The 25,998-nt window shown below is 45.9% G+C and overlaps 1 protein-coding gene across 1 annotated transcript in view; it reads right to left on the bottom strand.

Annotated features, from left to right (window-relative positions):
- FAM227A (family with sequence similarity 227 member A) overlaps window positions 1-25,980 on the bottom strand; it is a 63,386-nt gene extending 37,406 nt beyond the window's left edge. Inside the window, exons 1-11 of the mRNA XM_053584902.1 lie at window positions 25,507-25,980; window positions 21,411-21,646; window positions 19,275-19,357; window positions 14,526-14,595; window positions 13,835-13,911; window positions 11,087-11,233; window positions 9,346-9,447; window positions 8,796-8,900; window positions 7,282-7,405; window positions 5,026-5,133; window positions 4,028-4,107 (exon numbers count right to left, since the gene is read on the bottom strand). Coding sequence (XP_053440877.1) covers window positions 4,028-4,107; window positions 5,026-5,133; window positions 7,282-7,405; window positions 8,796-8,900; window positions 9,346-9,447; window positions 11,087-11,233; window positions 13,835-13,911; window positions 14,526-14,595; window positions 19,275-19,357; window positions 21,411-21,555 — 1,041 coding nt within the window. The 5' untranslated portion in view covers window positions 21,556-21,646; window positions 25,507-25,980. The remainder of the gene's footprint in view (window positions 1-4,027; window positions 4,108-5,025; window positions 5,134-7,281; window positions 7,406-8,795; window positions 8,901-9,345; window positions 9,448-11,086; window positions 11,234-13,834; window positions 13,912-14,525; window positions 14,596-19,274; window positions 19,358-21,410; window positions 21,647-25,506) is intronic.
- Between the last annotated feature and the right edge of the window lie 18 nt (window positions 25,981-25,998).

Raw genomic sequence — 25,998 nt, 5'->3', positions numbered from 1 at the left:
TGGTGGGCATGTGTAGTCCCAGCTACTCGGGAGGCTGAGGTAGGAAGATTGCTTAAGCCCGAGAGTTCGGGGCTTCTGCGAGCTAGGCTGACACCACAACACTCTAGCCTAGATGATAGAGTAAGACTCTTCTCAAGGGAAAAAAGGGAGGTTTTGTTTTTAAAGATAGGAGGTGCTAGAGCACCTTTGTTCAAGGTGAGAATGATTCTCCAAAGGAGGAGAAAATGAGGGTGAAAGAAAGAGGTGGTAAGAACATCTCACCTTGGGAAGCCAGAGGGATGAGGCCCAGAGCATAGGTGGGGGCTAGCTGGAGAGGGGAGCAGGGCCCTCCACAGGTGCAGAGGGACAGCGGCCGGTGAGGCTGCTGATGGGGTAAGCTGTGTCTGCCGTGGGAAGGCCAGGGCCTTCCTCCTGACTGCTTCTAATTTCTCACTGAAGACATTCCTTGGGAGGTCCCAGGGTGGAAGGCAAGCAGGACAAGGCAGGCTGCAGTGAGAGAGGACTGAAAGGCAGGCAGAATGCAAGTGTTTCGGGGAGGAGGGCCCTGGCCACGCTTAGGAGAGTGTGCGGGGTGAGCCAGGCAGTGCCGAGTGCCTGTTGAGAGGTGCGGCTACGCAGTCTTCCTAATGTTAGCAAGAAGGCACTGTAGTTGCTGTACTCATTTTATACCTGTGGAAACAAAGTGTTAGGGACGGGTGGCGCTTGTGGCTCAGTGAGTAGGGCGCCGGCCCCATATACTGAAGGTGGTGGGTTCAAATCTGGCTCTGGCCAAACTGCAACAAAAAATAGCTGGGCATTGTGGCGGGTGCCTGTAGTCCCAGCTACTTGGAAGGCTGAGGCAAGAGTTACCTAAGCCTAGGAGTTGCTGTGAGCTGTGACACTACAGCACTCTACCCAGGGCGATAAAATGAGACTCTGTCTCTGTTAAAAAAAAAAAAAAAAAATCTTAAAAAAACTCAAAGTCTTAGGGAAATGAAGTAACTTGCCAAAGGCCCTAAGACTAGAATTTGATACAGGAGGACAGGCTTTTAACCAAAGATCTTCAAACCCTGTGGAGACATGGAGACTTTCCAAGGACTAATAGGACTGACAGTTCTAAGAGCATCTATTTCCAGATCCTCAAATTTCCTTTCAAACTATTTTCTAAAATAATTGTCTTTTATTTTTTGGAGACAGAGCCTCAAGATATTGCCCTGGGTAAAGTGCCATGGTGTCATAGCTCACAGCAACCTCCAACTCCTGGGCTTAAGTGATTCTTTTGCCTCAGCCTCCCAAGTAGCTGGGACTACAGGCGCCTGCCACAACACCTGCCTATTTTTCAGTTGTAGTTGTCATTATTGTTTGGCAGGCCCAGGCTGGATTCGAACCCGCCAGCTCTGGTGCTTGTGGCTGGTGCCTTAGCTGCTTGAGCGACAGGCACTGAGCCTAAAATAATTGTCTTGATGATGCTCACAGGTGTCCACAAGAGCCCTTATCTCATTTTATAAAAGAAAGGCACACCCTTCACCGGCCCCACACCTCCCTTTGGTGAACGTTGCAAGGTGGAAACATTGTCAACCCCTCACCACACAAAGGGGGAAAGGCTGTTCTGACAATGACTCCAGCCTTATTTATGCTGTTGGTTAAAAATGAACATGGCATCAGGAATGGGGCATTCAGGTAGTAGCAGTGGGAATGTTGTCTTAGAATTTAAAAATTAGTGGGGAGATATAATCAGAATAATGACGGAATACCTGGGCACTCTGAAGGAAAGGGATATCGGCATATCTAACGAGAACTTCGTTCAGAGGGTCAGAAAGCATGAGAGTCAAGGGGCTCAGAATGGGCCACCCCCAAATATGCCACTTTTGCATTAGAATTATTTTAAGCTGAAAGCAACTGAGAAAAAGCAGATTAGAGGAAAAGTTCCATATCCTCCCCCCTCCATCTAAAAGCAGGGCATCAATTCTCCTTTGTGAAGGTCTCTCCCCTTCCTCTCTCCTGTTCCAGGAAAAAGTGACAACTGGAGACCTCCGACCTGAATCTGCACAAATGAACCTCAGTACCTCACTGATATAGCCCCTATCTCCCATTAGCTTCCCCCGTATATGTGTCTTTCCGTAATTTACCATCCCTCAAAGTCTAGTTCCCTTTTTCTTTGCCTTGTCCACAACTTACTGCTTTGTTAAAAATGGCTTATAAGCGGCTCGGCGCCTGTAGCTCAGTGAGTAGAGTGCTGGCCACATACACCAAGGCTGGAGGGTCTAAGCCTGGCCTGGGCCTGCTAAACAACAATGACAACTGCAACCAAAAATAACTGGGCGCTGTGGCGGATACCTGTAGTCCCAGCTACTCGGGAGGCCGAGGCAAGAGAATAGTTTAAGCCTAAGAGTTTGAGGTTGCGTGACGCCGCAGTACTCTAGTGAGGGCAACATAGTGAGACTCTGTCTCAAAAAAAAAAAAAAAATGGTTTATAAGCTGTAGGCCTAACTGCTTCTTTGGGGGTTTCATTTCTTTCCCATGAAACTCCCTCCTGTGTCACATAAAAATATGAACATCAAACAACATTTGAATGCCTTTTCTCCAGTGTCTTCCAACAGTTTAATTTGTGGGGTTCCATACACTTTGCCTAAGAGAGTTGAGGAAAGAGTTTTCCTTCCCTACAAGAAACTGAATTGAGATAGAAGGATGAGTATGTACGTCCCAGATCAGGGGCTGGCAAATTTTTCTGCAAAGAGCCAGATCAGTTCTAGAGGTCAGAAAGTCTTAATTCCAAGCACTCGACTTGACCGTTTCAGCACAAAGGTAGCTGTACACAACAAATGAATGACATGGCTGTGTGCCAATAAAAGCTTCATTTATTGAAAGTCCTCCATTTGTAGTTTACCAAACCTCTTTTGGACTTTTGCTTTTTTCCAGCTCTTCAGAAGGAAGTAGGCCATTATTTCTGGCATTTGGTTAACTGCATGCTACCAATGTGACCGCTCTGGAGTTAAAGTTGGGAGGAAATGCTGACAATGACAAGGGCAGTGGTGACGGGAGCTTACCTGGGACAAGAGGAACAGCAGGTACAGAGGCCACATACATGGAATGAGTGTGGTGTATACAAGAAACTGAAAAAGGGCCCCTGTGGCAGGAGCCCCAAGAGCCCGGAAGACAGAGAAGGGTTTGGTCCAGAAGAGGCAAGGCCCTGCAGGTCAGTCTACACCAAAGGCCAGAGGGTGCCCACTGCCTGGAAGGTGTTTTCTTTTTTCTTTTTTTTTTTTTTTTGTAGAGACAGAGTCTCACTTTATGGCCCTTGGTAGAGTGCCGTGGCCTCACACAGCTCACAGCAACCTCCAACTCTTGGGCTTAAGCGATTCTCTTGCCTCAGCCTCCCGAGTAGCTGGGACTACAGGCGCCCGCCACAACGCCCGGCTATTTTTTGGTTGCAGTTTGGCTGGGGCCGGGTTTGAACCCACCACCCTCGGTATATGGGGCTGACGCCTTACCAACTGAGCCACAGGCGCCGCCCTGGAAGGTGTTTTCTATTGCAGCTGGACGGAGGATTTTAGGGTATGGGGATAGGACAGGTCAGGTAGCGAGGGGATAAGGTAATTAGAATTTTGGAAAGATTCCCTGAGGGGAAGCTGAGAGCCTGCAGGGAGCCCAGTTAGGAGCCCAGTTGGTCATCATGGGAGCTGGAAAGGCACAAGTGGATAATGCTGAGAGGTGTCAACAGAAACCTCAGGGCAGAGGAGGAAGTGGTGTTGCTGCTAGATTTCAAGCTTGCCATCAGAATTAATTCAGAAAAAAAGGTCTGAAAGCACCTCCCACCGCAGCTCTCACTTAGAGGCTGCTTCTTCCCCTCGCTCCTCTGAATCTCTGCATTTCTGGGATTGGCCTTTAGTGCTCCACTCACCCACTGGGGGCCTGGGGCCTTTCCAGGGCCAGGAGGAGAAGATGGGGTAGAACAGGGATGGGTGGAGACACCTGAGCTCTGAAAGAACCCAGGCGTTCTGAAGCTTATGGGGTTCCCAGGGGTCCGGGTCTGTGCTGCCCCACTTACCTGAAGGTGGCCGGACTTCCTGCCGCGCTGTAGCTTCTGGTGGGAAAAACTCTTAGAAGAGAGGAAAGAAAACTCTTTTCCTGAGGAAGGAGAAAGTTGTTCTTTAGTTCCTTCTTGCCACAGCGCATGACAGCCACCCAAGCACACACTCCAACCTCTTTATTATTTAACTCTACCTGCTGGGCAAGTTACCTAACCACTCTGATCTTGTTAGAGACTGTGAATACTATCTACCTCTAGGACTGATGAGCTAATTGAGAGCAATAATGTGTGCTGGAGCCCTGAACACAGGGCAAGGACTAAACCTACAGGAAAAAAGTATTGGCTTCAGGGCCAGCATGGTGGCTCACACTTGCAATCCTAGCACTCTGGGAAGCTGAGGTGGGAAGATTGCTTGAACTCAAGAGTTCAATACCTTCCTGAGCAAGAGCAAGACCCTGTATCTATTAAAAGTAGAAAAACTAGGGTGGCGCCTCTGGCTCAAGGATTAGGGCTCCAGTCCCATATGCCGGAGGTGGCGGGTTCAAACCCAGCCCCGGCCAAAAAAAAAAAAATAAAATAAAAGTAGAAAAACTAGCCGGGCATTGTGGCCACTGACTGTAATCCTTGCTACTCAAGAGTCTGAGGCAGGAGGATCACTTGAACCCAGGAGTTTGAGGTTGCTGTGAGGTAGCTGAAGTGTATACTTCAGCAGGCTGTCCTTGGGGACTGAATAAAACGGACAGAGAACTGGGTGGCACATGGTAGACACCCATTAACTGGCATATTCTACTCAAATATAAAATTCCATACCCTGTATCCCAATAATCATGCATGCTGACCTTGACTGCAGTTCATAAGCATTAACATTTTGGCCATTTTGGTGACTATTTACAGATACCTGAGAGAGAACCTGGCTTGAGGACATCAATGCTATTTCCCTTTCCGGCCTCAATTAAATGATGGTTGGTCTTGGTGGGGGGGGGGGTGGAGGCAGGAGACCATAACTGGTATCTTACTCTTCATCATTTTTTTCCTCTGTAACAGTAATTCTTCTGTCCGGAATCTCTCTGGATCCAGTTCTGAGTAGTCCCAACTGTTATAGCTCTGTAGGCAAGGGCATATACCTAAGAGGGATTGAGAATGAGAATAGACAAGTCTTTGAAAGAGAACAGGGGGTAGGAAGTGAGAAGCAAGGAAGACAGAGGCCCCGGGATGCTCTGTGGCTCTAGGGAGTATAGCCTTCTGGTATTAGTGTCACCTCATACTGCCCTTGCAGCCTTAGGAGAGGCACTTCCTTTCTAAAGGGCTTTGATTTCTTCTGGAAAATGGAGATGACGCCCTGCATACAGGATGGCTGGCTGTGAGGGTCAGATCGCACAAGCATATGAATCCATGATGTGCTGTAACGTGAAGGCTTAGAGGTATTTGTTGTACCACGAGCTAGGCTCATAGGCTCATCTACCTAGGCTTACAGGTACTTGCTGTACCATGAGCTCTCTGAGGGCAGGGGTTGGGTCTTATCCATCTTTGCACCTCCAGGACTTACTACTAGACCTGGCACCTAATTACAAAAATACAGTAAGTGCTTAGTAAATAAATGTTTGTTCAACATATTATCCCCCTTACCTAAGTGCTAGAAATGGGTTTTCCATACATATTTGATGCAAGGATTACTTGAGACATTTGAGTCGCTAGGCAAAGCTGCTGGCTCCGCTGGACAAAGTAAGTGAGTAAGAAGTTTATTACTGGGGATGCGTTTGAGGAAGGAGGCACAGCCTTGGGTGAAAAGGGGGATAGGAAAGTGGAACAGCGAGAAGAGAGTCAGAAAACCCAGCTTTGGAGTGTGCAAGTTCTGAGAGCCTGCCCCCTCATTTGTTTACTGTTGGACTTCTTTGATCCTGGATGTTAAGAGGATTAAGTAGTGTGCAGAAGAAAAGAGGTAACCCAGCAGGTCTGAGACTACTATCCTTAAAAAAGACTGCTAGGGCGGCTCCTGTGGCTCAAAGGGGTAGAGCTCTGGCCCCATATGCCAGAGGTGGCAGGTTCAAACCCAGCCCCGGCCAAAAACTACAAAACAAAGAAAAAGAAAAGACTGCTTTGGCCAGGCACCCTGGCTCATGCCTATAATCCCAGCACTCTGGGAGGCTGAGGTGGGAAGAACGCTTGTGTTTAGGAATTTGAGATCAACCTGAGCAAGAACAAGACCCCGTCTCTACTAAAAATAGAAAAATTAACCAGGCCTGGTGGTGAGTGCCTCTAGTCCCAGCTACTTGAAAAGCTGAGACAGGAGGATCACTTGAGCCCAGGAGTTTGCAGCGAGGTAGACTGACACCAGGGCACTCTAGCCTGGCTGGCATCTGGAACCTTGGCTAGGAAGTAGTTTCTAACACTGACGTAAAACTTTCTCTAACTGACAAAGAGTGGCTCCTTGTGCCTACACTGTGCAAACGATAGAGCTTGTGCCGAACACTGCTTCACTGGAACTGTGGTACATGACAGAGGGGTCTATGTCACTGCCCCAGTGAAACCTGGGGTGCTGGGGTTCTGATGGGCTCCCCTGGGCAGAGGCGCCACACACGCGCTGCTACATTTTCAGGGCAGGGCGATGAGTGGGCCTGGCGTGACTCCCTGCGGGAGGGAGAGGGTATAAGGGAGCCGGCGTACGGACCCTCTACGCTCTGCTTGAGTCTTCCCCTGTGACCCAGCTGCGCACGCTCACTCTACCACTGTAACAAATGGGAGCCATGACTACAGTTATATGCAGAGACATGTGAGTTATATGCAAATCTCCTAATATGTGGGTGATCTTGGGAGCCCCAGCTCAATAGGAAATGGAAAAGGTGCTTACATAGCACAGTACCTAGTACACGGGAACCTCTCAATAAATAGTCACGTTTAATGGCCTTAGAAAATGTCTAGGTTGGGGGGGAGCTAGTGTCAACTTGCCACCTGGGGTCCCATGGAAGAAGGAAGGGTGAGGGTATCCAGCCAGTATACTGTCTCTGGGTTCCTGAGTCATGGGTCCATCACGATCTGGGCTGAAACTGTGGTATCTCAGTAGGAAAAGGCCCCTTGCTCCCTGCAGATCTAGTTGAGTATACATGTGGATTAGGAAGGAGTCTCAGCTATTTCGAGGAGGCAGAAAAATTCCCACACTTCCCTTTCTTTGTTAAGGATAGAAAAGGCAGACTGCCTTGATGAAGGAGTGCTGTGACAAGCAATCATATAGCTAGGCTCTATGTTTGCCACAGTAGAAAAGACAGCCCTCTCACCTGCAATCCACAGGCTCATGGTGTTACAAATGGCAAACTTGAATTCGTGCGTGTTGAACCAGGACTGCGGGAAGCAGCAGCAGAAGCTGGTGTACAGGCCTTTGCTCAGAAGTGACGGCAGCCTCTGGGGGACAAGCAGAGCCCAGCAGCATTCTCAGTACTTGCACAGGAGACTTCAGAAAGGCTCTGTGATAAAATGCTTTACCCAGCAACAACTGCCTGCCTGTTCGCAAGGCAACAAGTTCTGCCTTTGGCAGCCTCTGCATCTCTGCCAACTCCCTACCCAAGGATCACTCCTAAGGATCCTGCCATGCTTGGCCAGCAACCTTCTCCCTTTCCTAGGCCTTTTCCATGTGGTCTGCTGCCCAGCCTCTTCTGCAGGTTGGCCCAAGAATAGCCAAGAAGATAACAAGATATATTCGACCTCCTCATATATTTTTTGTGTGTGTGTGAGACATAGTCTCATTATGGGTTTGAACCCACCAGTCTTGGTGTATGTGGCTGATGCCGTAACCACTGTGCTATGGGTACCGAGCCATTTTAATTTTAAAATGGCATGTTCATTTAAATAAAACAGAAAAATGGAAAATAAAAAAGGAAAGTCTCTTATAATCTCACTCTCCAGCGATAACTATTGCTAAGAGTTTAGTAAGTATTTTTTCAAGTTATTTTCTATTCACAGGCACACATACATACATATGTGCATACAGAGGGTGCAAAAAATATATATGTACAATTTAAGAAAGAAAAAATTGTATTAAAATTGTAATACTCCAGCCAGGTGAGGTGGCTCATGCCTGTAATCCTAGCCCTCTGGGAGGATTGCTTGAGCTCAGGAGTTTGAGACAAGCCTGAGCAAGAGCAAGACACTTTCTCTACTAACAATATAGAAACTAGCTAGTCCTTGTGGCAGCGCCTATTGTCCCAGCTACTCAGGAGGCTAATGCAAGAGAATCACTTGAACTTAAGAGACTGAGATTTCTGTGAGCTATGATGACACCACAGAACTCTACCCAGGAAGACAACGCAAGGCTCTGATTAAAAGAAACTGTAGGGCAGCGCCTGTGGCTCAAAGGAGTAGGGCACTGGCCCCATATGCCGGAGGTGGTGGGTTCAAGCCCAGCCCCAGCCAAAAAAAAAAAAACTGTAATACTCAATATCTAAGTTAACAAATGTTATTGGTATGTATCAAGTATTACAATTTAAATGCAGTTTTTTCTTTTCTTAAAATGTGTATACACCTTTTGGTATGTGTGTGTGTGTATAAAACACAAAGTTGTATAAGGTGCTTTTTTACTTCAAATATGTTACATCTTTCCCAATCAGTATATAGAGCTCTACTGTATTTTTTTGTAACTACTGCCTTACAAGTCAGTGTGTGGGTTATCATAAAACTTAATAATTATTCTTTTATGAAAATAATGTTTAGGGCACTCTCTTTGCATCAGAAGGAATAGAGATCTAATGAGCTTTTTTTCTGAATAGTGGTTTGTCTCTAAATAGTGGCTACTCACTTTTAAGAGGGCCTCTTCATAGTGGGACCTGGGCGTACTAATCAAAAGGCAGGCGTAGCCCTGAGCTATCCGGTCAAACAGCTTATCCTGGACATCCTTGTCTGGCTGCCAGGATTAGAAATGAAGAAGGAATTACTGTAGTCCCTTGTTGAAATAGCCAAGGGGCTGAATACTTAACTTAAATGAAATAATACACTTTTTTTTGATACGGGATTTACAAAGCATATCACAGAGGCAGAATATTGTTGAAGAAAGCACCCTAACTCTGACCAAGAAAGTCCCCAACTTCTGCTTTTGACCCTGCCCTTGACCAGGCACGTGATATAGGCCAGTTCCCAAAGCTTGGGGGGCGCGGGCCACAGGACACTGTGCAGTGGCTGAAGCACAGAATGTGTGGGTAAGGAGCGGGTGGGGAGGTGAAAGATGAGGCTGCAGGGCACCCCACAGGATCAGAGGGACTTATAGCCCATGTTAAAAAGGTTGGACTTTGTTCCAGAGAAATACATGTATAACTTAAGCAATGGAGAGACACAATCAGGATTGCACTTACTCGGTACCGTTCGTGGAATATCCACCAGAAGCTATCCAGCCACATGGCTCTTGGAGCAGGAGAAGAAAGAAACTTCCTTAATTCTTTCTCCGAACAGAAACACTTGAAAAGAAACAAAATTCACATTATTATTGTTGTTGTTACTGTTCTTTTTTAAACACAGGTGCCCCTCCTTTATTCTTAGGAAGCACAAGGAGAGGGCTTTCTCACCATGCTCCTGGGGCAAAGGCGAGGGTTCCTTGGCACTCCCTTGACCTACAGCTGATAGCGCCCTGCATGGATAAGCCCTAGGAAGGTGTTCTTTGTGCCCTGCTCTTGGCTCTATCTTTTTCAGCATTCCCCTTGTTTCTTTGCACAGGTAGTCTACAGGCACCCTTAAGGGCATAGACTTTGTACCAGACTGCCTAAATCAACTCCAGCTCTTTCATTTATTGTCTGTGTGACCTTGAGCAAAGTTATTGAACCTCTCTGGGCTCAGTTTCTTCATACAGCAAATGGAGATAATAACAGCCCCCCTAGTGATGCCTATTAAGTGCTTAGCACGGTGCCAGGCACTCAGGAAACGCTCCTAGAAGTAAGTGTGGTCGTTCCTGATTCTTCGCTTATAGTCCTAGTCCCTTTCAGGGAGGATTTCATGTCAGCTTTTCCACAAATATTTCTTTCTTTCTTTTTTTTTTTCTTGAGACAGAGTTTCACTATGTCACCCTCAGCAGAGTGCCGTGGCATCACAGCTCACTCAAACTCTTGGGCTCAAGCAATTCTCTTGCCTCAGCCTCAGGTTCCTGCCACAACACCCAGCTATTTTTTTGGTTGTAGTTGTCATTGTTGTTTGGCAGGCCTGGGCTGGATTCGAACCCGCCAGCTCCAGTGCATGTGGCTGGCGCCCCAGCCGCTGAGCTACAAGCGCCGGGCCCCACAAATATTTCTTGAGCACCTACCAGGCATAGTGAGATGCTAGGTCCCAGGAATGGTAGGGTGACTAGTTAGGAGCTGAGGAGGCAATGACCAGAGCTGCTTGATCACTTTGGGTATGCGAAGGGTGGAAGCCAATGAAGCACAGCTATATAACTGCTGGACCATTTCCTGGCCTCCCTTCTCCCTCTGAGCAGCCAGAATCCATCTCACTTCCACCTCGTCTATGCGCACAGGTTCTTCTGGGCCTTGGATCACTCCCCCCGTCTTCCTGAAGAACCTAGTGTGCTGTAGTGCACAGATCTCCAAGGGGGTACACTCACCCCAAGAGGCGTGGGAAGAAAATATTCTAACTAATGTCTAATTAAGAGAGAAAAGAAATTAAGCTCACTAATATGCAATGTAGTGACTGACGACCAAACAAGTATGTAGTTTACAAAACAGGTATATATCTATGATGATGTGTGCTCAAACGTTTTTGCTAGTAGGATACATGATCAAAACAGTCTGGAGGCGGTGCCTGTGGCTCAAAGGAGTAGGGCGCCAGCCCCATATGCTGGAGGTGGCAGGTTCAAACCCAACCCTGGCCAGAAACTGCAAAAAAAAAAAAAAAAAAAAAGTCTGGAGATGATTCCTCTGGTAGAGGAATCTTGGTTTGGGATGAACTTGGGCCAGGTTCCTCGCTCAGCTCAGTCACTCACATGTGGCCCTTGGCAAGTTCCTCAGCTGCTCTTGGGGGTGAAAGGCTGATCTGTGTCACCCCTTGGGAGGTGCAAAGTTAGGGCAGAGCTGCCCACCGCTAGGCCAGCTGCCTGCTCTCTTTCCTTACCTTGCCACTGAGGGTGTTTCTCTCGGCCCGGATCACGTTGCCCACCATTTCACAGAAGTCCACTCCATTTGGGAGCTCGGTTGGCTTAGAGGTGTTGAATGCGGGATACTGGTACAGCTCTGCCAGCAGATTTTTATCTGCTGTTTTCTGAAGCAAAAGAGCAGAAGATGAAAGGAGGGCCATCATTTTGACAGTTTAAAATAATAGGATATCTTCCCCGTTTTATTATGAAGACAATATTACAACCTGGTAGAATGTTGAGAAAATGAAGGGCACTCATGACCCCAGGACATCATCCCAAACACCTGTGTACATTATTTCCATTTTCTCCCTTACAGGCATTGAGGAAATGTATAAAAATAAATATATGTGACTTCATCATAATACACATAACACACATGTCTGATTTGTATGTCTTACTTTACCCACTTTAGATTTTTCACATAGCTATAGTGTCTTCAAAATTATCACTTAGTGTGATGTATCACTTAGTGTAACAGTATAGCACTGTTAAGATGTGCTATAATACGATTATCTATTCTGATTACTTTCAGTTAATATTTCTGTCCTTAATAATTTGGAGCATATAGTTTTTGTTTGTTTGTTTGTTTTGTTTTTCTGGACACAGAGACTTGTTCAGTTGCCCTGAGTGGAGTGCCATGGCCTCATCATAGCTCATAGCAACCTTAAATTCCTGGGTTCAAGCGAGCCTCCTCCCTCAGCCTCCTGAATAGCTGGGTCTACAGATGTCCACCACAACGCTGGTTAGTTTTTCTATTTTTAGTAGAAATGGCATGTCACTCTCACTCACTAACCTCAAGCAATCCTCCTGCCTCAACCTCCCATAATACCAGGATTAAAGGGATGAGTCACCAAGCCTAGCCCTGGAGCGTATAGTTTTATCCCACTTTGGGGTTATTTATATAGTTTGAATTTCTCAAAATGGTAACACTGAACCAAAGTTTTTGACTGCCTTTATGGTTTTTAGTATATGTCATTAAATTGATTTTTTGAATAAAATTAAAACATGATGACTATAAAAAATATAAAAATACAGAAAAGTAGAAAGAAGAAACCAATCCCTGCCACTGCAAGGCACCTACTGAAACATCTGGACGGCCCAAATGACTTTCTAACTAGGCTATGGTGATGGGCAGTGGCGAACAGCTCAGTGATTCACTGCCCTGCCTCAGAGTCAGATGCTCTGCAATCAGGGCAGCTCTGCATGCACCAGCTGAGCCTCCCTGGGCAGGACACTTAGAACTGCTTGGCCACCGTCAGCGGAGAACAAGACAATTTCAATGTAGACTCTCAACCACTAGGTATTGTGCTGTTTTAGAATTTCCTAGGTGCAAAAAGGATAGCAATAACATACTGTTTCATACTCTTCAGCATTTAAAGGTCAAATACAGATGACCTATGTGGTTTAAAGAACAAGTTTGGGAGGGTCTCAACTGGGACGACTGCAAGGTGCGGCCTGATTGCTGCAGGGGAGGCTGTGGAAAGAGCCTGGCCTCAAGTCAAAGGACTCAGAGAGAAGTCAAATGTCATCAGCAAGCTGCACTACCTTATTGAGTCATCTGATTGAGTCATCTGATTGCTCCCCAAAGTTAGCTTCCTGGGGCGGTTGCCCTGATGGCACAACTGGCAAGGAGGTGGCACAGAGCGGCCACACAGGAACTGCTGTGTGGATAGTCCCTTGGAGCTGTGTGGCACAGCAGCTCTGAGCTGGACCTGAATGCATCGTCTCCAAGAGGACCCACCTTCTAAGTTCTACATGTAAACAGACACATGACCTCTGTGTGGGGAAGAAATCCTTCCAACCCTGACAAGAGCACAGCCATCTTGGCAGGATGGTGAGTGATAGAAAGCAGGTCAGAGACCAAATGGCATGGTTACTGCAACCTCCTCCCACACTCTTAGAATGCTTTAAGGCCAGTGGAAAACATCAGAATCTCCTACCCTGGTCCTGGCTAACACTAGGGATAAGGCCCTGCTACAAGATTAACACTTGGATGGAAAAGAGTAATTCCTTTTTTTTTTTTTTTTTGGAATCTCACTTAGTTGCTCTGGATAGAGTGCCGTGGCATCATAGCTCACATCAACCTCAAACTCTTGGGCTCAAGCAATCCTCTTGCTTCAGCCTCCCAAGTAGCTGGGACTATAGGCACCCGCCACAGTGTCTGGCTAGTTTTTTAATTTTTAGGACAGACAGGGTCTCATTTTACTTAGACTGGTCTCCAACTCCTGAGTGCAGGTGATCCACTTGCCTCAGCCTCCCAGAGTGCTAGGATTACAGGCATGAGCCACTGCACCTGGCCTGGAAAGGAGTATTCTAAGGTCCGTCCCTGACACAGCATCATTCACTCTTCCCTCCCACATTCCAACTGCTAAGGAATAAAAGCTTCTTAAAACGGCGTGAGAATGAGCTGACTCCTAGTGAGACTCCACTGTGTTTTCTCCCTTCTAATAAAGCCTTTCCAGTCCCTGAATTGGCCTCCTCTCCTTTTTATGGACCCTTCCCACACCCCACTCTATTCTGATACCTCTCACTCTGCAAGACCCCCTTGGAAGTTGTCATGAGAAATTCTAGAGTTATCAAATTATGTTAAGATCCTCTTTAAAAGGGAAGACTGTGAGTTCCTTCATGATCACCACCATGCCCCACGCATTCCCTCCCCAGGAATAAAATCTGTCTCATGCTCCACAGAAACCATTCAGAAACAGACTCAGCAATGCATCCCTTACCCGTTTTATAATGTGAGATCTGGCGATCCTGAATTCTGAGCTTTTGCAGTAATGCTGTGATTTTCTTTGTCTCTGGACTGCAGGAGAATGAAGAGAAAGAAATGAGAAACCATAGGCTCTGCCTCCGGCTGTGTAGTAATTGTAAGTGTGATTTTTCATCCAACCTGAGCTGCCAGATAACACTCATACTGGTAGTCTCGCAGACCCCAACTGTGTACTGACTTACTGCGATTCCCTTCCTGACCTGAGTAGACCACTTGATCCAGAGCACTGGTAAGTAGGAGTGGACAAACTGTGGCTTTAGGTAAGTTACTCCCCTCCCCACAAGCATGTTTCCTCATCTGAAAAGTAAATTCAACTGGACCTAATCCCCAGTAGGGGTGATATAAAAATGTAACAAGCGAATTTGATGAAAAGACCTGATGCAATCTGTCATTCTTAAGGCTCCTTTAGAAGAAGATAAAAATATCCTTCTCTGGGGCCGTGCCCGTGGCTCAAGGAGTAGGGTGCCAGTCCCATATGCCAGAGGTGGTGGGTTCAAACCTAACCCTGGCCAAAAGCCACACACACAAAAAAAAAAAATCCTTCTCTGAAACTCTGGATTCCAACTCAATTGCATTTTAGATATTAGAAAAAAAGAAAAAGTCAAACCCCATGAAAACACCGTCAAGGCCAAAAAGGGGATGCTTGCCTCTGTCTCCTGGGCTGCTTTGATTTTTCTTTCTTAAAGCCTTCTTCTCCAACTTAAATTTCTCAATTGCCTTCAAAAACCAGGAAAAAGAATGGAGTATTAGGAATTAATGTGAATTCTGGAGGAAGGTGGGGGGAAGGTCAGGGACTAGGTCTTTACTCTTGCTGGTGCACAAAAGGCCTAAACCAAGTTTGTGGCCTTATTGTCTTTCCCCAAGGTGGTAGAGCGCAGTGGTCATCCGTGTCACTGACATCAACCCCGAGTGTCACCACCAACACATCCCCCACAACCTGTCCCTACCCTTTCACGCTGCCCTTCCTGCTGGTCAGTACAGGACTTGGAACAGGGTTCCGATCACAACCCCTGGGGAGTTACAACCCATTGTTTAAACTCTCTGTAAAAGGGAGAAAATAATACCTACCTTCTAGTGTCCTTGTAAGGATCAGAGACAAAGTATATAATATATTTAAAAACGCCAGCACAGAGGTTATCAGATAGAAGCTGCTCAACAAGGGGTAGCTATTAGCATTAATCATTATACCTTTGACCTCTCCAGGTACTCTGCTGTTCAACTCTGACTCCTCCCTCCCCTCTCCAACCCTTCAATCCCTTGAAAAGGAAAGAAAGATGCATATCAGTGACCACAAGTTGTATTGATTGTCAACCAAGAGTCTAGTGAAGTGCGTGGATAAGGAAAGTTAATGAAGTATTTTGTGTTCTTGCCCTTAAGAGATTTACAATCTACTTAAAGGCCCAAATCACAATTAAGTGCTAACTTGCTGCATTTAAGATCCCAACATGTGAGATCAGTGTGCGGGCCGCTGGAGTGTCCTGGAGGACTGCCTGGAAGAGGTAAGAATATAAGTGTTGTGGGTTGGTGATGAGGCTTCAGTTTCCTCAGCTTGATAAACTGTGAAATGCCTACCTAGGCTTCCCCCACCTTTCTCCCCTTGGAGAGGGGAGGGAGGAGTCAGAGATGAACAGCAGAGTCTCTGGAGAGGTCAAGGGTATAATACTCCCCAGTCCACTTGAGTTGAAGGCACTGGACATGGGAGCAGGGGTGTGTGTATGTGTGTGTGGGGGGTCACATTGGTAAATCTACGTACGTGTATTAACACTGTTGCTCCACTTAAGTCAGTGAGATAAGGCATGGTGAATGAATTGGATGGGTGTGTGTCAATGGACAAATATAGAAATGCCTCTGACCCATACAGGTGTCTCTGTAGCAGATGCTGTCTGGCTGGAAGGATGGATAAGAAATGCACAGAAAGTGAGGAGAAAGAATTGTTGAATGTTGGAAGAAGAGCAAGTTTTAGGGGAAAGATGATGAGACCAACACGGGGCTGAGTTTGTGTCAGAGATGACAGCAGGACCCATGAGTAGGGCTGTCCCCTGGGAAGGCAACTCCTAGTCTTGGCTAGTGATCAGCATCATTTGGGAATTATTCAAATATATGGATTCCTGGGCCCCCACATCAGAGATGCTTATGCCTTAGATCAGCATTGGGTACTGAATGGTTTATGTATTTATGTATTTATTTTTTATTTTTTTTATTTTTTCCTTCGTGGTTTTTTTTTTTTTTTGGCCGGGGCTGGGTTATGAACCCACCACCTCTGGCATATGGGACCGGCGCCCTACTCCTTGAGCCACAGGTGCCGCCCTATTTTTTATTTTTTTTGAGACAGAGCCTCAAGCTATCACCCTGGGTAGAGTGCCGTAGCATCACAGCTCACAGCAACCTCCAACTCCTGGGCTCAAGCGATTCTCCTGCCTCCGCCTCCCAAGTATCTGGGACCATAGGCGTTGGTCACAACACCCGGCTATTTTTTGGTTGCAGTCGTCATTGTTTTCGGGCCCGGGCTGGATTTGAACCTGCCAGCTCAGGTGTATGTGGCTGGCGCCTCAGCCATTTGAGCCATGGGCGCTGAACTGGTTTATGTATTTATTGTGGCTCCTGAATAATTATCCCACTTAAAATTTAAAAACCAATAAAAAATTTACATGGTATAAAATCAAATAGTAGGGTCAAAAGTCTCCCTCCTACCCCCTGCCCAATTCCCATCCCCACAGGCAACCAAGCTAGTTTCTTGCACAGCCTTCCATGGATATTCTAGCTGTTCTGCATCTTGCTCTTTTTTTCCCAGTTACTATCAGAGAGCTCTTTTAGTTTTTAGAAAGTGCCCAGGGGGCGGCGTCTGTGGCTCAGTGGATAAGGCACGGGCTCCATGTACCAAGGGTGGCAGATTTGAGCCTGGCCCCGGCCAAACTGCAACAACAACAAAAAAATAGCTGGGGGATGTGGCAGGCACCTGTAGTCCCAACTACTCGGGAGGCTGAGGCAAGAGAATCGCTTAAGCCCAGGAGTTGGAGGTTGCTGTGAGCTGTGACGCCGTGACACTCTACCAAGCGCAATAAAGTGAGACTCTGTCTCTACAAAAAAAAAATAATAATAATAAATAAAAATAAAAAGTGCCCAGGACATTGGTACCTCTAGTTACCTTATATAAAACACTTGAACAGCTTCATCAATATTTCATCATTGTTTAACCCTCCCAGTTTATTTTCTTAATGTCTGTTTACTTAAAATTGTATGGAATGACATAAGCAATAAAATCTGAATTACACACACACAAAAGCACTCAGGACAGTCTGATGATTAGCTAGGAATAAGTATACTACTGCTCTAGGTAGCCAGAAATAGGACACTGAAATACAGGCGAGAAACTAGAATTTATGAACATATCATACATTCCATAAATATTTCTTGAGCACCTACTAAAAGCTAATGAGAAAAAAAAAAGCTAATGAACACCAAGATATGTGTACACAAATATTCACATGTTCTCTATGGTGAAAATATCATGGAAATATTTGTTATCAGGGAATATTTACATACACTATGTCATAACCAAATTATAGAATCTTATGCAGCCACCAAAAGAATAGGGGCAGATCAATAGTTCTGACTTTGAAAAATCTCTAAGAGGTATTTAGGCTAGAAAATAAACAAAGGAATCAATCAATAAATAAGAGAGAACAAAAGCAGGTTACAAATGGTATTTATGATATGATCCTGCTTATGTTAAGAGAGAAACAGGGTGGCGCCTGTGGCTCAGTGAGGAGGACGCCAGCCCCATATACCGAGGGTGGCGGGTTCAAACCCCGCCCTGGCCAAACTGCAACAAAAAATAGCCGGGCATTGTGGTGGGCACCTGTGGTCCCAGCTACTCAGGAGGCTGAGGCAAGAGAATCACCTAAGTCCAAGAGCTGGAGGTTGCAATAAGCTGTGATGCCACGGCACTCTACCGAGTAACAAAGTGAGACTTGTCTCTAAAAAAAAAAAAAAAAAGAGTGAGAGAGAGAGAAACCAATATACCTGAAGGTATATGTTCTATATATATACACAAATGTATTTTGTAAAGTTCTAGAAGGATAAATGCCATACAATTAGCAATGGTTGCTTCTAAGGAAAGAAATGGGGCTTGGGAAAGGTGATGTGCACTTTTTACTTATGTACTCATAAATTGAACATTTTAGAACAAGCGTGGATTACCTTGCTATTTAAATTTTAAAAAAGAGAAGAAAAAGATTGACTCAAGAGCTGAACTGATCCCCAAAGCTGGTATTATTTAATAAAAAAGTAAGGATGAGGGTTAAGCTAAAAACCACGAAGGCAAATCATGAGGTCTGGGGCCTGTAGGGAGAGGAACTTGGAAGGAAACAAAATGCCCGGTGGGAAGGGGTGAGAAGGTTTAATTTAGGTGGAGCGAACTGGTAGGAAGAAAAAGAACAGGTTAAGACAAAAGCAAAGAAACAGAGGGAAGTGATGGGAGGAGGGGGAGATGTGATTGGAGGAAAGGAGTGAGCTATTAAGCCATGAAAAGACACGGAGGAAACTTAAATCCATATCACTAAGTGAAAGCAGTCAGTCTGAAAAGGCTACATATGATATGATACCAACCATGACATTCTGGAAAAGGAAAAACTATGGAGACAGTAAAAAGATCAGTGTTTGTTGGAGTTGGGGGTAAGAACAGACGAATGGGCAGGGCCAGGAGGATTTTCAGGGCAGTGAAACTATTCTATATAATACTACAGTGATAGATACATGTCATTACGTGTTTGTCCAAAACCATACAATGGCCAACACCAGGGGTGATTATGATGTGTCCGTAATCACCCAAATGTGCCACTGCAGTGCAGAATGTTGATAGTCGGGGAGGCTGGGCATGGGTGGGGACAGGGCATACACAGGAAAATGTTGGACTTTCCATTCTATTTTGCTGTGAACTTAAAACTACCCTTAAAAAAATAAAGTTTAATAATTTTTTGAAAGATTAACTTTAGAGTTCTTTTTTTTTTTTTTTTTTTGTAGAGACAGGGTCTCACTTTATTGCCCTCGGGTAGAGTGCCATGGCGTCACACAGCTCACAGCAACCTCCAACTCCTGGGCTTAGGCGATTCTCTTGCCTCAGCCTCCCAAGTAGCTGGGACTACAGGCGCCTGCCACAATGCCCAGCTATTTTTTTGTTGCAGTTTGGCCGGGGCCAGGTTTGAACCCACCACCCTCGGCATATGGGGCCGGCGCCCTACCCACTGAGCCACAGGCGCCGCCCTAACTTTGAGTTCTTAATCGAGTAAAGCTGATTTTAGATACATAAAGGGCCCCAGGGCCCTGAAACACCTTGATGATCTCAGAGCCCTTCCTCCCAGAAAGCCTTGCCTTGGGGGTCCATACTCCTAACTCACCAGGCTATTGGCCACGGGGTTGAAAGTCAGGTCTATTTCCCCAATCTTTTGGTTCACCTGGCGGATGGAGCCAATAATGCACGCTGGAAGACAAATCTGCTAAGGAAACTCCAGGAAACAACACAATGGGGCTTGCCTGGTGAGGATGGCAGCCCTTTCTGCACCACCTCACCACTCATTTTCTTTGCAAACCTTCCCACTTGTTTATGCCACTACCTTAACAACTCTGCTAGGATTTGGGGAGATTTCCTCCTGGTAGTTTTTCATACATACTTTTTTATATAATTATAATCTCAGTGTAAGTTTGTTTTATTACTGACTTCTCTTCCACTCATTATTATGAGTTTTCTCCGTGTGGCTAAATAATCTTCATAATAAGCATTTTAAATTACATTATGCTACCCCATTTTCAGGATACACCTTAACAGACGGTTCCTGGCTGTTGACTATTTTAATTGCTCATACTTTTTTGCAAGTATAAATAATGCTGTGATATGCACGGTCACATAGAGAGCTATTTCCACATTTTAGAATAGTTCTTTAAAAGGTATTTTCAGGTGAGGGATAACTAGGTCGAAGGGTATCTTGACCTTGTTTACTGCTGTTGAAATCTCCTCAGTTCTGTGGCCCTTCTTAGTTACCCTCTCAACTTCTGCATTTCTTTCTGTCTTGCCATCAATCGATCTATGCGCTATCCTTTGTAAAAGCCCCATAATCCTATCACCTCTCATTCCTTTCCCATGAAGCAAGGTTCACTCTTACTTCCATCACCCTTAAGTGTTCTTACAAATTGGAGGGTACTTGAGAAATGAAGATGCCAGGATGGGACATGACAAATCATAGAAAGTGAAATGGATCTGTTAGGTGCAGATGAGTGTGGGATTAAGAAAAAAGAGGGGCATTAGAAAAAGGCCCACCAAAGCGAGACCCTGAAGCAGATTCTGATGGGAGCACATCTTGGCTCAGCTTAAGAAGGGCTTCTGAGAGGCGGGGAAGATGAGGGTGCAGAGTGATACACGTGGATCAGCTGGTGGCAGCATGACTTGAAGGCATATGATCTCTAGATGAAGTGGAAAGCCCTGGAGTTAGTTATCACCCAAGAGGGTTATTTGTGGGATAAGCTCTAAAGTCCTCCGGAGGTGACGTTCTGTGACCCTGGGCTACAATTTAGGGTCAGAAGTGAAATGAGGATGAATGAAGACAGGACTAGGGAAGTAAGATGCTGGTAGAGCCTCGTTGATGCTAGGAGAGGCAAACTCGGGGCCCAGGTAGAAGGGCTGGCAGGTGAGAAAAGGCAAGAATAAAGTCAATTGGATTAAAAAAAAAAAACTGCATCTTATGCTCAACTGTCTGAGGGAAGAGGGCTGGACCATGACTTCTTAGCTGCTGTCAATAAGGTCTATAACTGTAATTTTTTTTTTTTTTTTGTAGAGACAGAGTCTCACTTTATCGCTCTCGGTAGAGTGCTGTGATGCCACACACACACACACACATCACAGCTCACAGCGATTCTCCTGCCTCAGCCTCTGAGTAGCTGGGACTACAGGCACCTGACACAACGCCCGGCTTATGACTGTAATTCTTTGGAAGGTAGAAGGGAAAGAAAGTCTTCCCTACTCTTTCCACAAATACTTCCAGTACTCCTTCCTTTTGGGCTCTTTCAGATTACATTAGTTTAAAAAAAAACAAACAACAAAAAACAATGGGAGGCTGAGGCAAGAGAATCGCATCAGTGCAAGAGTTTGAGGTTGCTGTGAGCTGTGATGCCTCGGCACTCTCCCCAGGGCAACAGCTTGAGACTCTGTCTCAAAAACAAACAAACAAGGGCGGCGCCTGTGGCTCAAGGAGTAGGGTGCCGGTCCCATATGCCAGAGGTGGCAGGTTCAAACCTAGCCCCAGCCAAAAAAAAAAAACAACCAACAACAACAACAAAACTCAAGTCAAGCAATCCTTCACAGTCTCAAATTATTTTAGAAGACAGAGCTAAAGTAATGGAAAAAAAAAAAACAAAGAATGTAGAAAGGATAAGCTCATAAGTAATGTGTATGACAGACTTGAGCACTGATTACACCTCAGAAACATGACTCAGATTAGGTATATTTGGTCTGATTGTCAGTGACACCAACAGAAGGATACAGGGTGGATTGTCCTCTAAGTTCTTCCTCACAGCTCTCTCCTTTGCCTTCCGTGCAACATGAGAGATGGTCAGGGGTTCATCCAAGGGTATAATTGGTAAGGCGTTGACGTTGATGATCTCCATCTTCCTAAAATAATTCACCATCCAATTTCTTGAAAATTGACAAACAAAAAGTTTCCACTTTTAAAAGCCTCTCATTTTCCACTCCAATCCTGTTCTTTGTTCAGTCAGCCTCCTGGAAATCACAAAGGCATAGAACTACCTTAGAAAACACAAGAGGAAAAGACCAAGCTTGCTCACTTGCTGAGCAGGGCGGATGGTGAGACACATGTGCCACGCTCACGTGGGGAATAAGGCTTTCATCTGAGAAGCTCATTCTTTTTCTGTTGTTTAATTTCAGAATATTATAGGGGTATACATAATTTGGTTACATAATTTGTTTTGTACATTTCAGGTCAAAGTTATAAGTGTGCCCTTCATCCAGAATGTGAGCACTATACCCATTAAGTGAGAATTAACCCAACCCCTGAGAGAAGCTTGTTCTGAACTAAGGATTTCAAGGTATGTGGACTTGTTCTTTCAACCTACTGATGCCTGCCTTGCCCCCCTCTCCCATGACGACAATTGTCCTTGTTTTAAAAATAAGGAGACTAGACGGGCCACAGTGGCTCATGCCTATAATCCCAGCATTCTGGGAGGCCAAGGTGGAAGGATGGCTTAAGGTTGCAAGTTTGAGACCAGCCTGAGCAGGAGCAAGACCTCATCTCTATAATAAATAGAGTTGTGTCACAGTGGCACACACCTGTAGTCTCCAGCTACTCAGAAGGCTAAGGCAGGATGGTCATTTGAGTGTGAGGTTGCAGTAAGCTACGATGAGGCCACTACACTCCATCTTGGGCAATAGAATGAGACCCTGTCTCAGAAAAAAGAAAGAAAAAGAAAGAAAAGAAAAGGAAAACTGCACTCCATCTTGGGCAATAGAATCAGACCCTATCTCAGTAAAAAAAAAAAAAAAAAAGGAAAAGGCAGGACTGTTGACCACCCAGCAAGTCAGTTCCCAAACTAGAAATGCTGTATGAGCCTCAATTGTAAAAGTAAGAGATTTGGATTAGATGACTCTAAGATCGTTTCCAGCTTGCAGATGCTACAATCCCGGGATCCATGGATCTAGGTCCATCTCTTCAGCATAGGTCTCCTTCCTGAGGCTTTCTGTTCCCTCTCAGAAAACGGGCTCCAACATTACTCTCCTTCCTGGCTCTATGACACTCTGGCCTAATCGCTTTCCTGGGTCCTTCCTCTAACTAGCCAGAAGCCCAGCACTCCATTTGGGAGCCCTCATGTCCACAGTCTAGGCCTGGTTATAGTAAAGTAAAAGACTTAGACCCTGCCCTCAAGAAGCTCATACTTAATGGAAGGAGAGAGAAACGGTTGGGTTTGATGGAAAAATTGATCATCATACTCTTGTTTCTCTCCTCTGGTTCAAGCCTTTGCTCCACCCTCTTCTCCCCAGCCAGCTGTCCTATATGCCTGACCCACTCAACTTCTTCCTGGTTCCCGACTCTGCCGTGCTCCTTGTGCCTCTATGCCTTTGCACATGCTGTTCTCTCTATTCAACCAAACCCCAGTGATACATCTTTTAGAAGATCTCAGGTTATTCCAGGCCATTAGAACCACGCCTGCTCTGGGCAGCCCACGGTTCTGCTTCCGTGTTTCTACTATACAACTGGGGTGACTTGCTTCTACGTTTTTCTCCATTAGGCAAATTTTCCTTAGGGATTAAGTTTACTCAATATTTAATGAGTTCTAGACTCACTCACCACATTTCTTTCTAGTCCAAAGAGGCTATATATCTTGGGCTGTCCCAAGTTAGGTGGACTATAGATAGGAAAGGCTGGCCCAAGTCCAGGTCAATACTCTTTCTTCCCCAAGGCTCTTGCCATACAGGCAAAGAGGAGGGAGGAAAGAGGTGGCAGGTACATTTTAGGGTTTCCCACTTTCCTCCTCCCACCCACTCCCTAGCATATGGCAAACTACAACACGTCATCTGAGAAACTAGGCTTAGGGTGACTATCAAGAAGCCTCTTGCTTTGGTTTAACGTTACTGCTCATGCCTAACAGGTAATGGGAGAATTGACTCTTCTGCTTCTTCTTTTTTTTTTTTGCAGTTTTTGGCCAGGGCTGGGTTTGAACTCACCACCTCTGGTATATGGGGCCGGCGCCCTACTCCTTTGAGCCATAGGCGCCGCTCTCTTCTGCTTCTTAAGAAAAAATGGTTAAAATACACACCCTGGTCCCCTTTAAATTTTTCATCACACTATTTTAGGATAAGTATTCTCTGAAACACACCAAGTTTTTACTGCCATTACTTGGTGAAGAGAAAAGGAGCTGGGAGAGAACTAGCTTCACTGAGTACTCACCGAGTGCTACGCTGGAGGCAGGTTGAGTGGAACAATAAGAAACCTTCTGCCCTTATGGAGCACACAGTCTGGCAGTTGAGATTTGAATGTCCCCTGTTTAAAGTTAACATACTGGAGCATGGAAAAACAAGGCTGACTTTGGAGTCCCACAAACTTCTGTTCAGTTTAACTTTTAGTCATTCAATGAGTATTTACTGAGCATCTACCTCAAGCCAGCAGCATCCTGGGGGCAGGACAGCGAGCTAAACTGAACTTGATTGCTGCTCTAACTGGATTCCTTCTACTGCTGAAGACATGCAGTGATCAAACAATGCCAGAAAGAATTATGAATTATTGGGTGGCACCTGTGGCTCAAGGAGTAGGGCACTGGCCCCATATACAGGGGGGCGGGTTCAAGCCCAGCCCTGGCCAAAACTGCAAAAAAAAAAAGAATTATAATTGTAAATTTTAACTGTCACCACTGTTTCAAAGGGAGGCACACAGCACGGAGATGATAATAGCGTGTATTGACCTAGTCAAGGAGGTTTAGGCGCTGAAGGAAGGAGCAAAAGTTAATTATACAAAGGAGAGGAAGCTACTGTACCATCCAAGCAGAGGGGAGTGAAGCTGGAAAGGTAGGAAAAGGCTACACTTGTGCTGTCCCCTGCAGTAGTCTCTAGCCACATGTGATGAGTGAGGCTTTGGAATTTGGTTAGTGTGACTGACCAACTAAAATTTTATTTTATATTATTTTATTTATTTTGAGACAGAGTCTGACACTCTGAGTAGTGTGCCGTGGAGTCATAGCTCACAGAAATCTCAAGCTCTTGGGCTCAAGCCATAGTCTTGCCTCTGTTTTTCTATTTTTAGTAAAGACCAGGTCTCCCTACTGCTCAGGCTATTCTTGAACCTGTGAGCTCAGGCAATCCACCCACCTCAGCCTCCCAGAGTGCTAGGATTACATGGTGAGCCACCATGCCCGGCCAGAAGTAAAATTTTAATTTAAATTAAAAAACTGAAGCAGACTCAGCGCCCATAGCACAGTGGTTACAGAACCAGCCACATAAACGGAGAATGGCAGGTTCGAACGCGGCCGGGCCTGCTAGACAACAATGACAACTGCAACAAAAAATAGCTGGGCATTGTGGCATCCTCCTGTAGTTCCAGCTACTTGGGAGGCCGAGGCAGGAGAATCGCTTAAGCCCAAGAGTTTGAGATTGCTGTGAGCTGTGATGCCATGGCACTATACAAAGGCGCCATAGTGAATCTCTGTCTCTAAATAAATAAATAACTGAAGCAGTGTACGTTTTAAAATATAAATTATATTTTGAAATAATGTTTTGGACATATAGAATTAAAACTTTATTCAAAGTAATCTCGCTTTCTTTGGGTTTTGTTTTTACTCTTAAAAACCTGACTACTAGAAATTTCTAAATTACATACGTGCCCTGTTTTGTTTCTACTGGACAGCGCTGGGCCACCCCGCACAGACGTGTTTCTAGAACACGGAGCTCTCCTTTCTCTAAAGAATAGTATAGTTGGAAGAGAACTGCGCCTGCAGTTTGACACCCTGAGGTCCTGTCCCTAATGGGACGGCGGAGCCGGTGCACTCACTAGGCCAGGGGTGTAGAGGGGGCAGGTCTGCCCTGAGCCTGCGCTGCTGGAAGCGGGTCAGCGTCCGTCCATCCGACGGTCTTACCTGAAAGCATCGGAGGAACTTGACGAACCTGCGGCCAGTTTCACTACGGGTCTCTCAGGGAACCCCGCAATGTTCCGGACCCGCACCCGACTCCGGTTGCCCCCCCCCCATCCACCGGGAAGGGGGACCCTTTGCTTTGTGGTCAGGAAGGGGAAAAAGAGAAGGGGAACTGGACAGAGACCCATTTTGCCACTGTGAGTCGAGTTCTCCAGGCAACGCCGGGTGCAATCACCATTTTCCCTTTTCCCATAACAATGGAACGGTCGAAAACCACCCTGGTGTCCCTGAGACGCCGTTACCACGGTGACCGCCACTGTGGGCCTAGGGGACCAGAACGATGTGTTCATGGGGAGGCTGAGTTTAGTTCCTCGGCCTAGCCTGTAATTTGGGGCATTGTGAATGACCCCAGCAGAAGTTTCCGCTGTTCAAGGAACTTAGTATGCTGAGGGGTGTTCGCCGCAGGTCCTGGGGCTCGGCGCAGGCTAGCGTTGG

The sequence above is a fragment of the Nycticebus coucang genome, chromosome 3, assembly GCF_027406575.1.
Source record: "Nycticebus coucang isolate mNycCou1 chromosome 3, mNycCou1.pri, whole genome shotgun sequence".
In the NCBI taxonomy this organism is placed as follows: Eukaryota; Metazoa; Chordata; class Mammalia; order Primates; family Lorisidae; genus Nycticebus; species Nycticebus coucang.
The sequence above is the reverse complement of the archived record's forward strand: the minus strand, read 5'-3'. Positions and strand labels throughout refer to the sequence as shown.